The sequence below is a fragment of the Xyrauchen texanus genome, chromosome 38 (genome assembly GCF_025860055.1).
Source record: "Xyrauchen texanus isolate HMW12.3.18 chromosome 38, RBS_HiC_50CHRs, whole genome shotgun sequence".
NCBI lineage: Eukaryota > Metazoa > Chordata > Actinopteri > Cypriniformes > Catostomidae > Xyrauchen > Xyrauchen texanus.
The window spans coordinates 2,633,914-2,651,599 of NC_068313.1; the positions used below are offsets into that span (position 1 = coordinate 2,633,914).

Genomic DNA, 17,686 nt, shown 5'->3' on the forward strand with positions numbered 1-17,686 from the left:
CAGCATGATTTGAGGGAACATTCGTGTTCACAGCACAAACAGTGTGGGACGTGTCACATGCTTAACACTCCTATGGTATTCAGTCATTTTTGACCTAAATAAGTTATTCTCATTTTATAAAAAATGGTTTCCTTTATCTGAGCAGTACAAGACATGGTGACTTTTCCTCCATTTGCCATATGAACATACAAAGAAAAACGAAGTGGACGTAATAAAAAAGCGACACCTTTGGTATTCGCGGTCAAAATTGAAAGGTCAAAAACGACTTTTGTTTTTTTATCTGTCAAATGCAATCAATAAATCAAACATAATGCAGACCCCCAAAAAAAAACCTTTTTTTTTTTTACGCTTGTCAAAAATAAATAAATAAATAAATCAGTCACAATGCTAACAAACACACTCAGAAGAACACATACATTATCGTTTTTTAACACATTGCGGCTAAAGCTGTCTACTGGCTGTTACTGGCGTGAAATGGTTTTCAAGTCACATTATTTATATTTTGTTCACCAGATGGCAGCAATCTGCACACATATTTTCTTCATGCTGCTTATAGAAGTCTAGGTTCTGAATAGTTTTTTTCTTCTTCAAAATTTAGCTTTTTGGTATATGCAAATTTACGGTAAAATTAAAATGTACATGTAAATAAGATCAAAATAGCATCAAATCTAAAAATAAATGCATGATTTTATTGTTCTTCAGGAAAAAAGAAATGGTATAATTATTATCATCATCATTATCATCAAAATAAAAAAATAAAAAAAAGGTTACACATCTGACCCTTCCGGTCAAAAATGACTGTGAATATCAAAGGGAGGTGCCATTTTTCAATACCATATGAGGGTTAAGTATAATACTAAGGGTTAGGAAACTAATCCCTAATTTAAGTGTGATGACAGAGACTTTTTAGAATTATTATTAATATTTTATAAAATACAATGAATTGGAACATAACTCATGATGTGAATCTTTAAATACACATTTCCTATCGACTACAATTCAGTAATTACTCTTATTAAGTTCTCACAAGCCACATACTACAGAAACAGTTCTTGGTTCATTTCGAGTGTAACATGATGAGTAATTTGTTCGGGAATCAGACCGCACTGGTTGTGCTGTATGTTTCAAACTGTAGATTCAGTTCTTAAGTGTTCATCTATTCGTATTTTTAATTACCTTTCTTATTTACATAGATGTCTTCTTTAAAAGTACTAAAAGTGGAGTGGTGGTGGTGTAGTGGGCTAAAGCACATAACTGTTAATCAGAAGGTCGCTGGTTCGATCCCCACAGCCACCACCATTGTGTCCTTGAGTAAGGCACTTAACTGCAGGATGCTCTGGGGGGATTGTCCCTGTAATATGTGCACTGTAAGTCACTTTGAATAAAAGCGTCTGCCAGATGCATAAATGTAAAAGAATCATTAATGGAATGGTGAATAAACCAGAATTGTAAAATTCCTTACGATTCCCATCCATAACATCATTTGAACTTATCAGACAATCATCCTTCACAAAGCCAGTAGGGTGGAGAAACTTTAAGAACATATTTTCTTTCTAGGGAGTCTTTGAGAAATACTACCAGCCCTCCCTATCATGAATTGTTATGATGTGAATAAGACTGCAGGCTTGCAAATCGGCTCTCTGCAAACATTAGCACGGTGAATCACTTTCCATCTGCCTGAAGAACTGAAATATTTGACATTCCTGTGTTGGCATGGACCTGATAACAAGCTCTGCTGATACGGCTATTGAGATACCAGAGGCGTGTAATCCAGTATTAGAGCAGATCCGTGTAGTTTAGCTTTGGATGACGCCACTCATTCCAGATTCCTTTCCGCTTAATAAGTCAAGTTTTGGATTTTCTCAAAGCTGTCAGCATAGCCCTGACCCCCTAACCTCTGACCCTAGGAAGATTTCTTCACCCAGTGTGACCAATTGTATCCAAAACACTTAGAAACACACAACCTTCCCTCATCTATAATGAGTAACAAGGCAGGCTTTGGGAAAAGTCAACATTAATCTGCGTTTGCAGCCCATTTTACTTCCGAAATTTGGCCCGTTTCTAAGTAAAACAGAAGGGGAAATAATTAGGTTAGATTGTGGTTGGAGGGGAGCAGCTGATAAACAAGAAGACTTGATAATGTCAGCAAAATGATTTACAAAAAACTGTCTTGATTTCCAATAAAAATATATCAACATTCTTAAAACGAGAAATGTACTTAAGATGCAAACTAACATATTATGTCTTGCTTTCAGATACATTATTATATGTTAATAATGATTCCACTGTAACAGTTGACCTTAGCAAGTTAAGCCATAATTCATACAGTATAATGTAATTACATTGCCTGTCATCTTTAGCGTAGATGTCGTCTCTGACATCCTTGTTGAGCAATGTAATAACGATGGATTGCATTAATCCATATGTTTTAATATATCCTCAAAAACAAGAGAAAAAGCTGCATACCAACACACTGTGATGTGCCAAGTTTTTTTATGTTTGAGGTAGTCATGTGAAACTACCACGTAGACAGTAAACTGTTACTTCACCGTTCTGAAAATCGCAGCCAGTTTATGATAGCCTCCAGAATGCCCCGGCCATGAACCAGCAGAGCAAAGGGTCGGCAAGAGAACCATTGCTATTTCGGTGGAAAACACAAACATTCACCAGACGCAAGAGTCCTAGGATGATGTTAAAAACAAGGCCTTCTAAATCCTCCTGTCATGGCTAGTTTCTTCTTTCTATGACTATTACGGATTTTAGCTTTACTAGTTCCTTTAAACGTCTCTCTGTATATGATGGCTTGAAAATGGGTAGTCAACTTTGAAGGAGCGGTCAACTCGAATTTGATGAAAGAAAAAACAGTGTTCTGTCAGGAATCGATTGGAAAGTGAAAGATGGTCTACATGACGGTGGTTGGTTGGAGAGGAGGAGTTAATAATAGTAGGTTAGCTTTGATGTCATTTTCCCTGATACATATTTATATATATATATATATATATATATATATATATATATATATATATATATATATATATATATATATATATATAAGGATGAGCCCTTCATTACAGCATGTCTGTTCCCAACTTCCTGTTATAATAGACGATACCTCAACACATAAAGAATACTGCGCTTGTCAAGCCATATTAAAGCACACAGAAATAAACTTCAATAGTGCTCGTCCTTCTTCTGCATTTTCTACTTGCATTTCCTCTCCCTCATCTCTCCCTTCTTAGTTTCTTTAGTCTTTCTCTCACTGGTAAAAACCTTACATTTCCTGTCCAGGACAATTGTTCAGAAAATGCTGCCCAGACATCCTTCTCTATTACTGGCATTATTGCTGCAGTCTAACACAAATCATTGATTCTTTCTTCCTTTATGTCGTCTCTTCTCTGCCCATCTCAGTCTCCTCTAGCTCTCCATTCTTTCAAAATCATTCCTTTGCCACAAACTCAATCCATCATTTCCCCTGTCTGATTCAGTAGGGCCCCTGTCACAGTCTCAGACTTTTTCTTTCAATCCCTTTCAGCTCCTGTATTCATCTCCTAACAACACACACACACACACACACACACACACACACACACACACACACACACACACACACACAGAGACTGCATGTTTAGGCACAAAAGCATTTGTCTTAAGATGGTTATTTATATCTTCAGCTTTAGTCTGTCAATAGGAAATAGAAATGTTAGACTACTTTTGCAAACAGATTAGAATAGAAGAACAGGGAGCCCTGCAACAGCTGTCATGACCCCCACAAAGTCCCCTACTGAACATCGTGTCAGTCTGAGGTTACATTAAGAGACAGAAGCAGTTGAGACACTCCACTCCCTTCCAGTCTTTCACATTGATGTTGGGTGACGTTATGCCACTCCTGGTGCAAAAATTCAAGCAGCTCAACTTTGTTTGATGGATTGTGGCCATCCATCTTCCTCTTGATCACATTCCAGAGGTTTTCAATGGGGTTCAGGACTGGAGATTGGTCTGGCCTTGAATATGCCCGATTCCAGCCTTGCTGAAGCATCCCCAGATCATCACCGATCCTGCACCTGGTCATCTAATAGTTAGACGGAGACCTGGAGAGGCCTTCAAGACACAGTGCCTCCCACCCACTGTATACATTTTGTGGAGGATCAATGATGATCTGGGGGTGCTTCAGCAAGGCTGGAATTGGGCAGATTTGTCTTTGTGAAGGGCACATGAATCAAGCCACATACAAGGATATCCTGGAAGAAAACTTGCATTCTTCTGCTCTGACAATGTTCCCCAACACTGAGGATTGTTTCAATGCACCGCGCCACACAGTCAGGTCAATCAAGGTGTGGATGGAGGACCACTGGATCAAGACCCTGTCATCCAGTCCTGAACCCCATTGAAAACCACTGGAATGTGATCAAGAGGAAGATGGAAGGCCACAATCCATCAAACAAAGCCGAGATGCTTGAATTTTTGCACCAGGAGTGGCATAACGTCACCCAACAGCAATGTGTAAGACTGGTAGAGAGCATTAAAGCTGTGATTGAAAATCTGCGTTATTCCACCAAATACTGATCTCTTCATTTTTATCAGAGCTGTGTATATATATATATATATACATCATATTTTTTGAGACCCAAAATAGCCTCTTGTATGGTCTTGAATCTAACAAGCAAGATGTTGATGAGAGCTTCAGAAACATAAATCATCCAAACAAACCAATTCACTCAAACTTTCTAAAGATTCATATGAGAGTGGTTTAGGAGAGTGTGTTTGATCCATTTTTTCTCCTTGCATTCTAGTACATTTTGCAGATTAGTATTTAAAACAATCAGAACACCTTAGCAACAACATAGCAATGCCCTGGCAACCACCCACAACACTTTAGCATTGTGACAGTGACTTGTGCATGGGCAAGCACCACTCACATTTTCTTTAACACTTTCCATTAATATTCCCTTTGTTAAGGGTTTATAGAGGGGTTTATTAATGACTAATAAGTCATTTGTAAATGTATTATAAATCATTAATATGCAGTTATAAAAACAAAAAGGGCAACTTTTATGCAACACTTGCCAAATAGTGAGCATTTTAACTTATTTCAACTTAATAAATACACTTTTTAATATTTACATTATTTATAAACGCAGGAAAAAAACTATTATGGTGAGATTTTACAAAAAGATAGCCTATATTTTATTTTACTTTTTAAGGTGCACAATAAGTCCTAAGGGTACAATTATGTACCTAAAAAAGTTATATTTTTAACAAGATGTACAAAAAAGGCCCCCTTGAGGGTACCACCCACACAGTGATGGCTGCTGTACCTTAAACCGTGTCATTTCTTTTAGAGAATGTTCAATTATTGTCCACAGACAGGACGTTAGTTTAGCATGAGGCACACATGGTGTCAGTGTTCTGTTTGCTGATGACTTTCACAAAATGATTTGTGTGCTTTCTGTGTGCAATGGCTTTTAAGTAACAGGTGTCCCTATGTTTTTTAGTGGATGTATGATGTCATTTCCCCTCAAGTTCACACAGATGTCCTGGGCTAGCAGAGTAACCACAGGTGTAGTTAAACTAAGGGCGTAGGTTTGGCTTGAACATTGGGCGGGGTTGTAGTTGCTTGTTTTTAAAATTGGGGGGTGGGTACCTCCATCCTCCCCGGAATCTACTCTCCTGAGTTCATCACATGAACTATATGGACAGGTTCCTCCGACATACATCTTTATATTTCTTGAACATAATTGTCACTTGCAATGTTCTATTGTGAAGGGTGATATAAGTGTCCAAAAACTTTCTGGACCATTGCACGTCCTGATACGCCACATCGATTAGTTTATCTCCAAACTCAATATGAACGATCTGTCGTGGATTCTGGAAGATCCAGACTGCAAAATCCATTTAAAACATTGAATGCCTTAATGTGTTATATGCAAGTGACCTGTCCAGTTTGTAATAATTCGTGGACCTCTTACCTGACTCATGTTCCGCAGTGCCGAGGCGCATCGGTATCATGAGCATCAGAGTGAGTAAGTTCGGTCCGGTCATTCTTTTGTCTGGTTTCGGGCCGCTCCGGTTCCGCGTCATCGCTGAGAGTGAATCAGATCGCATCATCGCATCGCTCCGGTGGTCACTTTCAACAGACGAGCGTTTCTTCTTGGACGAAGTCGGCTTTCTTAGCAAACTTCAAGAAAAAGTAAAAAAAAGTAGAAATCCGTGAAGGGAAAAAAAAAACACGAACCCAGAAATTTCAAAAATACATCTGTCGAAGTGTCCCCAAGTTCCGCTGAGAGCTGTTCCCAAACGCAATGGTGAAGTGTAAACGATTACTTTTGATTTTTTTTTCTTCTTTTTTAACCTCGAAAGACGTTTTAGTAATCCTTTAAGGAAAGAATCAAAACGCGCTCAAAAGTTTTCCAACCCGAGTTGTGTTATTTTTGGAATCCTGACGCGTATTTCTTCTTTCTCCCATCAGGACGCCTTTATTCCTTCGCATTCCTCCACTCAACTTCTGTCCATTCTGTCTCATTCTCTCCTCCCCCTCTCCTTCAGTGTCTCCTGTGCGCCCTCCCTCTCATCACTCCAATACACATGAAGACGACTGCAAACCCACTAAAAATAACACACCCAACAAATGTTTCCTTACATTCTTACTGAAATATCTGACCTAATAATCAGTCGTTTATTAGTGATTGATAAAGTTAAAGTTTGTTGAGTAAGCTTGCCTGTCACCTGTCAACTACTACTCATACTTTATTATTAGCCTATTCCATTAGATCAAGTCATCAACACAATGAAATTACACAAAAGGAAGTATGGGAATTATGTAGTGACAAAAAATAAATAAAATGAAATGATTTTATAATTGTCTAAATCACTACACTGCTTTTCCTTCACTCTGCAGATAAAAGATCAATTACATAAATAATACACAGTACTTTATGTATTAGAACTCATAAAATTATGAGAAAAATAAAATAAAGTATACACAAACTTTTAACTGGTATTGCATCTGTACAATAAAAAAGAATGTCATTAAATAAAACAATCGTAGAAATAAAGTACTTTGAAATTGCAATAGAAAAAATTATTATTAAATTCACCACAAAAATACATTTTAATTACATAAAATGTACAAATTTACTGCTACAGTAAAAAAAAAAAAAAATTTGGTAATCATTAACATGTACAATGAAGAGATTTATTTTGCTTAACAAGAAAATACATGTAATTTTACAGTAAAATATTGTAATAAAATATATTTTCTTTTATTAATAGTAAAATAAAAAGTATGATTTATCTTTGATGGTGGAAATTCATATTATGTTTAACAAGTTATTAATACATGTACTACTATGGTAAAGTACTGTTAAAATTACGGTAAAAACAATACTCAGGCGTTCCCAGAAGTCACATTTGATTATATTTTATTGGAATAGTTATGTTTCTTCTTATTTTTGCTATCAGTTATGTACATAGGGGTGTTTAATGTTACATTTCAAAAGTTTGTTTTATGTGAAATTTGAATCAAAATAACCAATATGCTGATACGTCTAATATGTCTAAAGCTGAAGTGTGTAATTTCCAATCCAATCTCAAGAAAAGTTGTAAGAATAGTATGTGACGGCAAAATCCTTCAAGTTTTGAACAAAAGCATACAACTTTTACTGCTATAGAAAGAAAGAAATGAAGCAACGCACAATGCTATTATAACCCAAAACTTAAATATCAAGTCCACACTTACGTTGATTTTAATGATTATTAAAGAGATTTTAATAGTTACTTTTGTGTACCACCAAAGAAAGAAAATATCAGGGTTTGGAAATGAGATGAGGGAAGCGTATGTGATTGGTTGGTCTAAAGTTGTACATTTTATATCTTACGATTTCGCCATCTTGCATGAATTATTACGATTTGTCATGAGATTGTGTGGGTAATTTCTGTGCCGCTGGTCACCAAAAGGAATTGCAAAAATCATCATTGTATTTAAACACTTTTCAGTATGCACCACTGTCTGCTGTTGATCAAAAACAGATAGTCCCGCCCCCAACTCACGCAATTGGTTGAGTCAATGTTGTTGAGTCGGGCTGAGGAATTTTATAGCACCACAGAGACAATCCCTACGTCCAAAATCGTGTACTGTCAGAGTATGCACTGCATTCAACACTCTCATGAAAAATGTATTTGTATGGATTTGCTAAATCATATGAAATCTTACGACATGTGTCTTACGAATGCGTACGACTTTTACAACTGCCAATCAGGTGACTCTCGCTCATCTCCTCAAATGCAACAAATACTTTTACTTCCTTCACACACAACATCTTTACACTTCAGATCATGCTTAGAGGCTTTGTAGATATGGGGTTTGGGTTAGGGCATACATTTGATAAGTATGTGCACAACATCTATAATGCGTAACGTTTGCTTCTGCATTGCACATCCGGTATTTTTACATCTACAATTCCTACGAATTCAAATGAATTCAAGTGAACTCATACAAGCTTTTACGGTTTAGCCAACTCATATTCAAATTAATTCATAGACTCCAATACATATATAGAGATAATTCATGAGATCGGGTTGACTGTATGTGATGAAAGACAAACATCTCGGATGGTAAAATAGTATGTTCTTTTAGGTGTGCATGCGAGTAGTATGACTAGATTTTGGAGATACTTCATCCGGGGACATTGGCATTGACCTGTGTATACCCGAATATATGACTTAAGAACAACAATAGCGAAAATAATCTACACTTCTAAAAAAGCACCATTTATTCACAAGGAACAACATTCTTGCATCCTCCTGTGTGGACATTGTGTTTTGTCTTCGCTATATGCTATGCATAATTTAATTTCACAATGTCATGTGTCAAAACACTATGGCGCAGATCACAGCAGAGTTTGACTTTGGGAGAAACGCCAACATAAATACAGCTGGCAAGAAACCTCATTACATTTTTATACTGAAACCGGTTTAAGTCAATAGTCTAGAGTCTTGTAGTTTCATTCATTTTAGATCAAATATGCCTGTTTGAAAATGTGTCTTATACACTGTTAAACACAACAGTCACAGACGTGGACTACAGGGCTATATTCCCCATAGAAATCCTATATTTATGGAGCATTAATGAACTGAGAGGCTTTATATGGAGTTAGGATGAAAATAAGGTGCATTTCTAATCAGTACATAGATTAACAATGTATAATGCATCATTTTATTTGAACATGGCTGGCAGTGATGATGCTGGCCTTTACTTTGAATCAGAATTGGAAACATAATAAAAAATTTGATGAGAAAAAAACTTTCTATAGCTTGGTATTATTTACAATTGAACAACTTAGTCCCGCTGTCCACATGTGTGGACATACATTTGTAGGAAAACTATTTGCTCTAAAATCTGAATAAACAATTCTTATTTAAATTAATGTCCAGAATCATCCAGTCACTGCCAGCCATGTTCAAATAAAATGTTGCATTATAAATTCTGAATCTATGTACTTATTATCATTGTCCCATGTGTGTCAAACATGTTGAGTGATCCAAACATCATCTGCAGCCTGAAACTGAACTTTTGATCTGATTTTAGAAGTGAATGCACTTAACTGCACAGGAAAGCTATAAGATGCACCCTTGCTCCCTATTTAGTGAATGACGTAACCTCCAGTGTGCTGTCTGTCTGCACTGGTCTCAGAACAGTTTGAAATGCACCTTATTTTCATCCTAACTCTATATAAAGCCTCTGAAAGCAACATGTTTCAGCTTTTGCATGACTATATGAATTCTCAATGTAAATATACACAGTTAATATAGGAATGCATTTATTAATGGTTATTAATAGAACCATATTATACAATAATAACAAAATAAAATATAACAACATTTATATTAAAATGAAGCAAAATGACCCACAGATGTGTTAACGCTGAAAGTTTTTCAAAATAACTAACATGTTTTTTTTAACTTTTGAGGGAATAAGTTCCCATTTTCCACATATGTGGACATCATGTTTATCTGCGCGCTGACGCACTAAAAATGAATTGATTATTTAAACAGCACATCAAATGAAACTAGAGATGCTACCCTTTACAACCAAACTGGTTTCAATCAAAAAACCTAAAGAGGTTTCTTACCAGAGGCACTTTTGTTGGCGCTGCACCTGCAGAAGCGATTCAGAGAAATCAACGTCATGCTATTGTGTCACGTGACGTGGTGCGGCAGACATTTAACACGTAAATGACAGTCTAGAGTGTTGTGAACAGTATTCAGTTAGTTAAAATTCATTTTAATTATACACTGTATATAGGAAAGTCAAAATATAACGTCCACCCATGTGGACGCAGGGATGGTATATTCTCGACGCAGTTATTTACAATTCTTTAAGATCTACTTTAATTTGTAACAATTAAAGGTAACTGGCCTAATAGTCGTTTCACAACATCTCCATGAGAACATCCTTGCTCAGATAAACACATTTAAACACCAAAAAATACAAATACTCATGAAAGCTTGAACCCTGTTTGTTGTACTTGACTTGTTTGTCACAAGAACATTATAAACACACAGAGGAAAACAAACAGAGAAACACAGAGTATTGTCATTACTCGTTTGATTCTTGGTTGTTATGTCGTTCTCGTGGCTATATCTGCTGTTCTTACAAGACTGAGGGCTGATAAACACCAGTGAAGTTTGTTTGGGTGACGGGAAAGAGAATGAAGGACGGGTGGGAGGCACCGGAAGCTGGATTTATGCACCCTTCATGAATAAATGATTCCCTCTTTTTCCCATGAAAGAGCAGGGACTGTTGTTGTGCTCTCAGGTTGTCGGGACAGCGAGTTCACTGGCCCTTTAAGAGGAGGTTGATGGGGCCGCACAGTATTCCCAGGGTCTTTAATGGAGACTGAACCCGTCTGAGAAAGAACCCATTGTGTTCTCGCTTTTCAAAAGACACCAAGGAATCGAGCTCACACAGCACATAGATACAAACACAGAGAGAGATGGGAGAACAAGGGGGCAGAAAGTATCAAACAGGGTCTCAAAAGAATGAGAAGAGGAAACATGCAAAAAGAAAGAGAATGAGGAAACTTTGTTTGGGGAGACAGAGAGGGTAATGTGGAGGGTAAGGTTAACAAGAAAAAGAGAGAGAACTTCAGAAGCTGATTAAACTGCCACACTAAACTTGCCAAACAGGTTAGACCCGGTCTACCTCCAGTCAGAAGCGATGTCAATCATGTCATTCGAAAATCAGTTACAGAGATTTACCACAAAACCAAAGAAAAACCTGAGGAACAACTCATATGCTGTGTACTTTTTGTAAGTAAGTCAAATTAGACCTCACCATAAATGTTGTTTATTTTCATGTAGCAAAACTCATTTATTTAGCATTTATTAAGGAGTTACCAACATAAAAACCTGTATATAAAGCTCAGTATGGTTTAATGGTCATCAGGCTATATTAAATTATATATACAGTTTATGCAGATGACTTTAGGTAACCAGGACTATATAAAACAATTTTTTGACATCAACATGACAAGGAAAGTGACAACACAAGTGAGTCAAGGCATTACAGTAGTAAACACAAAGCGGACTGTAAAATGACATAATCCCTCTTTTAATCTCACTAAAAAAGTCTATTTTACTATATTGTGATATAAACCATGAATTATGGCATTTTATGTTTTTGATTAATATACCGTAAGTCTTAACACTTTACAATAAAAGTTCAATTTGTTAACATTAGGTAACATGAAATAACAATTAACAACACTTTACAGCATTTATTCATCTTGGTTTGTGTTCATTTTAACATAAACTAATACATTTTTTTAAACAAAAGTTGTTTATGTTATCATTAGTTTATGCACTATGAATTAAAATGAAAGATTGTATTTTTATTAAATAACATTAACAAATATTAATACATACTGTAAAACATATATTGATAATTGTTAGTTCATGATCCCTGTTGCATTAACTAATGTTAACAAATGAAACATTATTATAAAGTGCTACACAAATAAGTATAGATATTAATTAAGCATTAATTAAGCATTAATTAAGCATTTAGTACAGTATGTATTGGATGATGATATGCCAATTGTATATAAATGATTTATAATGCATTTTAAATGACTTATTAGTCCTCAATTAACCATTTTATAAACCTTTAACAAAAGGAACATTAATGTAAAGTGTTACTTTGGGTTGAAATGGGTTGAAAGTTATAACCAATTCACTTGTATAATCATTTTGTATCATTTCATACAGTTTGCCTGTTTTATAGTCAATAGTTTATATGAATCTTAAATTGTGTGTAATGTTCTAGTTATTATTACAAATTAAAAATGTAATATATTATTTGTTTTATTTTAGATATATTTGTTATTATTATTCAAAAATATGCATGTATCATTATTTCAAATGTATTATTATTTTTGGTTTAGTGAAAACTAAATTGCAAAACAAGTAAAAATCTGAACAATTGTCCAACTGGGCCAGCCAAGATATTAAAAAATCCTTATTTTGGCAACCTGTTATGCACAACTAATGTGTTAACATATCTCACAACAACAGACACAACAAGAGTCACTTGTATGAGTTTCCATCTGTCTATAGTCTTTTATCTCTTAGCCTCTGTACACAATCTCACAGAAAATAAAGTAAACAGTAAAATCACAGCACTTTCACAAATGTGATTGATTACAGTGAGTGAGTGAATGAGTTAGAGAGAAAGAGGGCAGTGCTATGGCCATGTATTTATCTGTATTGGACTGCCTTCCTCTGGTGAGCTAACAAAACTACAAGGTTGATAAGTATTGCGTCGTCAATTACTGGTGATCTGAAAGAAAATGTCTCATTTCTATATCAAGATGTTTCAGTCATGTCAAGATTTTGGCTGTAAAACTCAGATGGCCAACCTTTGCTGTCATGGAAGCCACCTATGTGACAATAAGGCAACACTGGGAATTCAGACTGATTCCAGTACATGTCTTTCTGAGTCACAGATCTTTAATCTAATGTGCTTTTAAAGAATGCTAAGGGTTCTTTTAAAGAACTGAGGGGATAGAGGAAAACCCCCAGAGCATCTTGAGGTTAAGTCTCCTGTCCACAGAACACCAGGGTGGTAGAGTTGGATGCGGATTGAAATCTTGTTATTTGCTTGCTTCAAAATCCTCTGAAAGCTAGGGATCAGACTTCCAGCCTTTTTGCTAGCAGCCCTGGTCTGTAAACACATGTCTGCTAACAAGTCATCATCAGATCAATCATATCCTCTTACCTCAATGCTTTGGTAACTGCTTTACAACTTTAATATATTGACATCCAGGCTAGTTTTAAAATATAAAAGTTATCTTTAAAAGAAATTTATACTTCATTTACTCAACAGGGATCAATGATTATCCAGTTTGTGAGAGTTTCATGCCAAGTGAAGGAATTGCCATGTGCCGTAACGGGCCAGTCCAGAGTTCTGGCAAACTTGCCGCAAATTTGTTGCTAATTATTGTATTTTTTTTACATGCAAATGAGCTTTGTGGCAAACTGTTCATTTTTGCCAGTGGTTTGCTGCAGGTTCACCACTACCAGTGAAGAGCTGGCGAATTGCAAACTCATTTACGTGTGAAAATAATGAGTGGGAAATTTGCGGTAAGTTTGTCAAAATATTAGAATTTTTGTTAGGGGTGACGTATAATGTTGCTAAATGTACGTTTGTGTTTTTCATGCCATGCAAACGTATACATTTCTTTGATGGATTGAAAATTGCTGTTGTGTGTTCTGCGGATTTAAACTTATTTTAATGGTAACAGGATCTAAGATTAAGATTCAACTTTATTGTCATTGTACAGAGTACAGATACAGAGCCAATGAAATGCAGTTGTTTTCGCATATCCCAACTAAGCTGGGGTCAGAGTGCAGGGTCAGCCATGAAACAGCGCCCCTGGAGCAGATAGCGTCAAGGGCCCAACAGTGGTATCTTGGTGGTGCTGTCACGAACGTGCGTTTAATTACCCTTACAAAAAAATCTAAACTAGCCGCAAATTTGAAGCATATTTCCCGCTCGTTATTTTCACACTGAAATGAGCTTGTGATTCACTGCAAATGTTTGCCACAAAGCTCATTTGCATGTAAACGTTTTCTGAGGCGAATTTTGCAGTAAACTCTCAATTTTTGTAAGGTAGTTCAACACATGTATCTTAAACAATGTACATACAGTGTGGTGTGATGGTAAAGTATTCAACTCACATTTGAAAGGTGCCGTTACCAGTAAAGTTTTGCCAGCTGCAACATTCTTTATTATTTACAACTGATTTTTCGGGCCAGCAGTGCAGCCAGGTAACTGTCATGTGCATGAAGTGTCAATCTGTTTGGACGGCTGAAAAAGTGCATCATCTGGGAACTAAAAGTACACTTCTTATTGTTGCATTTTCAGTGTTAACATACGACTCACACTACTTACACTACAAAGTGGGGTTGAAGAGTGCTGAAGTGTGCAGTTTGGGACTCACCAAACAACAATGCAGCAACAAAATATTACATGCAAACATAATGCACACAATTGACATAATATTCAGGAAACTCCTGCAAAAATGGTATGAAATAGTAGGAAACATAATATGTGATACTGTATACATCAAGGGTTCTCCAAATGCTAAAATCTTAAATCAAGTCTAGTTCTGGTTTAGAGTCAGTCAAATATTAGTTATGTCTGCTTATACTAGTCATGTGTATTCTCTATAGGCACTGTCCAGAAGGCGATTAAAAGTGAATTTTTTTTTTATGTGCTGCCGTTTTGACCAGGACTCCCTGGATGAAGAGATATTGTATCTCAGTAGGACGTTTCTGGGTAAATAAAGGATAAATCAAATATTAAAAAAGGTGGTGGGCTTAAGAAAGAAGATGAACCTTTTATTACTGTTGAAGGTTTGTTACGTAACAATATTGTGGCAGGATGCCGAAGAGACCGTAATTCTCCTTGTTCCTTTTCTCTCTTGCACGCTAAACTCAAAACAATCAATATTACAGAGAGCAGCGGCTAAAGAGCGTATGCCTGCATGGACTGAGATTAGCAGCGGCTGCTGGCGCTCACGACAGATGCGTGAAAATTACAATCCTGTGCCTGTAATCCAGTCAGCTCTGCTGGAGGACAAACTCCGACTCAGGCCACAGACATACAGCTTACAGCAAACATCACAGAATATTAAATGAATCTACAGAGATGATGACCTCATGCGCACTGTAGAACTGCTATGAAAATAGAATTAATTCCTTTTTAAAACAATTCAATATAATGCATAGAGTGGTGGTGGTGTAGTGGGCTAAAGCACATAACTGTAAATCAGACGGTCGCTGGTTCGATCCCCACCATTGTGTCCTTAAGCAAGACCCTTAACTCCAGGTTGCTCCAGAGGGATTGTCCCTGTAATATGTGCTCTGTAAGTCGCTTTGGATAAAAGCATCTGCCAAATGCATAAATGTACATGTAAATGTAAATGTAAAAGATGAGGATTTCACTGAGAAATTAACTGGTGATTCAATCCAAGCAGAAGTTTCACAAGAGAAAGCAGAAGTTACTTGTCATTCAAAATTTGGCTCTGTGTTACTTGAAATTGCAGGTGAAGCTTTTACTGCTATCATCAAATCTTACCAATCTCATTTGCATCATAAGCTAAATTAAGCTTGCAGTATTGGGTATTCCTAATGGTGAGAAAAATTATATTGTATATGTCCTGAGATCTGAAGATCTATTACGAGCATGTAACACTGTTAGTCTGAAATCTGCTCAGAGATGAAAACCTGTGTTCAAAAATCAGTTCAGATTTGTTGAGCCTTTACCCCTCTATCTTGGACAGAATCATTCATGAAAATAATGTTTTGCTCAATATGTTTCAGTCAAAGTCACTCTAAAATCACTCTTACAGTGTCAGCCAATCTCACAGCAAGCATATTTCCATAAGAGGCAGATGCTGTCTTTGTCTAGGTCTATGGATGTTTTGGAAGACATATGGAATGGCAGCAATGTGGCAGAAAATGCACTTTTACAGACATCTGATAACACTTTGGGTTTTATATTGTACCAAGATGCCTTTGAAGTGGTAAATACATTGGGCTCTGGTAAGAGAAAACAAGGTTCTTACAGTCTACTTTAGCATTGCAGATATACCAACTTATCACACATCCACTGTGGACCAAATGCAGATTGGTCTCCTTTGCAGAGAGCAGGATTATAAATACTTTGGTCTAGATACAGCCTTTACTTCTCTTATCAATGACTTAAAAGATCTAGGACAAAACTGAATAGTTTTACCTGATGGACATGTGTACCATGCAACACTGTGTGCAATTGCTGGTGATAATCTTGGATCACACTGCATTGGTGGCTTTACAGACAATTTCAGTAAAAGCAACTACATCTGCAGATTTTTCACAATTGATCATGCAACACTGTTATCCTCTACCTGGGCAAGGGGTAAAACGAGGACTGTTGAGTCATACAAACACAGTGTGCAGCACATTATTTCAAATAACTTGGACTCGTCGCTTGGAATTACATTTTATTCCAAATTTAATGAACTATCCCATTTTTATATTTGCCAGCCTGGTCTGTCCCCTTGTTAGGGCCACAAACTTTGTGAAGGTGTGGTCTCACATGACTTGGCTCTAAACATTTGAGATTTTGTTCACTTTCTAAGAACTGAATAAGTGGCTGAATCACTTCACATACATTGGCAGTGATGCCAACAACAAGTCAAGTGAAGTAAATCCTGGAAGTATGAAATTAAGTGGCCATGCCATTCAGAATTGGTGTTTCCTCAGACTCTTGCCTCTCTTGATTGGGAACAAAATACAAAATCTGTCAAATCAAGTTTGGCAGCTTTTGTTGCAGCTTAGGAAAAGTGTTGAATTTGTTTGTCCTCCTGCAATTGCAAAAAGCCAGGTAGCCCACCAGCAAATTCTTATTGATGAGTATTTGCAGAGTTGACAGGAGGCATTTCCTAGTCATCTACTCAAGCCCAATTACCAGTATTAGTGCATCTATCCAGATCTCATACTTTGCTTTGGACCACTTATTCATTTATAGACTCTTAGATTTGAGAGCAAACACACATATTTTAAGCAGTGTACTCACAAACTACAAAACATCAAGAACCTATGTTCCATGCTTGCTGAAAGACATTAGCTTTTGCAAGCATACGTATATCTGTGCTGGGGATGTGTTTCCACCCTCTGTAGTTTTTGAAAGGGGCACAGATTTCTTTCCAAATGAGAAGATAAAACACTCTGGTGCACACTTGGGCCTTCAGCCAGAGGACACCATTGCTGCATATCATGTCACAATTAAAGGTACAAAGTACAAGAAAGGCATGTTGGTTGTTCTAGAGAAGGATGTCAAAGGACTTGTCTTTGGCAATATCAAGCTGATTATAATTTGCAACGGGTCTATAGTTTATTTTGTGACTGAGAAATGCCATTGTGATTTTATTGTTGATCAGGGGGTTTACCTCTTGAGGACAGAGGAAGAGAACACATCTTCAACGTAGTTTTGTATAAAACAATCATATCTTCTTTAGTGCAATCAGCTCAATTTACACCACGCTATCGTTCAGGTAGAACTATTCTTTCGACCACTAAAGATAGCTTCACTAATACCCTTCCAGATCTATCTCATATACTCAATAAACCCCAAAGCCCAGAA

The 17,686-nt window shown here is 36.6% G+C and overlaps 1 protein-coding gene across 1 annotated transcript in view; it reads right to left on the bottom strand.

Annotated features, from left to right (window-relative positions):
- The window catches only part of LOC127631784 (tyrosine-protein kinase receptor UFO-like), a 62,443-nt gene extending 55,954 nt beyond the window's left edge, over nucleotides 1-6,489 (bottom strand). Inside the window, exon 1 of the mRNA XM_052110123.1 lies at nucleotides 5,967-6,489. Coding sequence (XP_051966083.1) covers nucleotides 5,967-6,105 — 139 coding nt within the window. The 5' untranslated portion in view covers nucleotides 6,106-6,489. The remainder of the gene's footprint in view (nucleotides 1-5,966) is intronic.
- Between the last annotated feature and the right edge of the window lie 11,197 nt (nucleotides 6,490-17,686).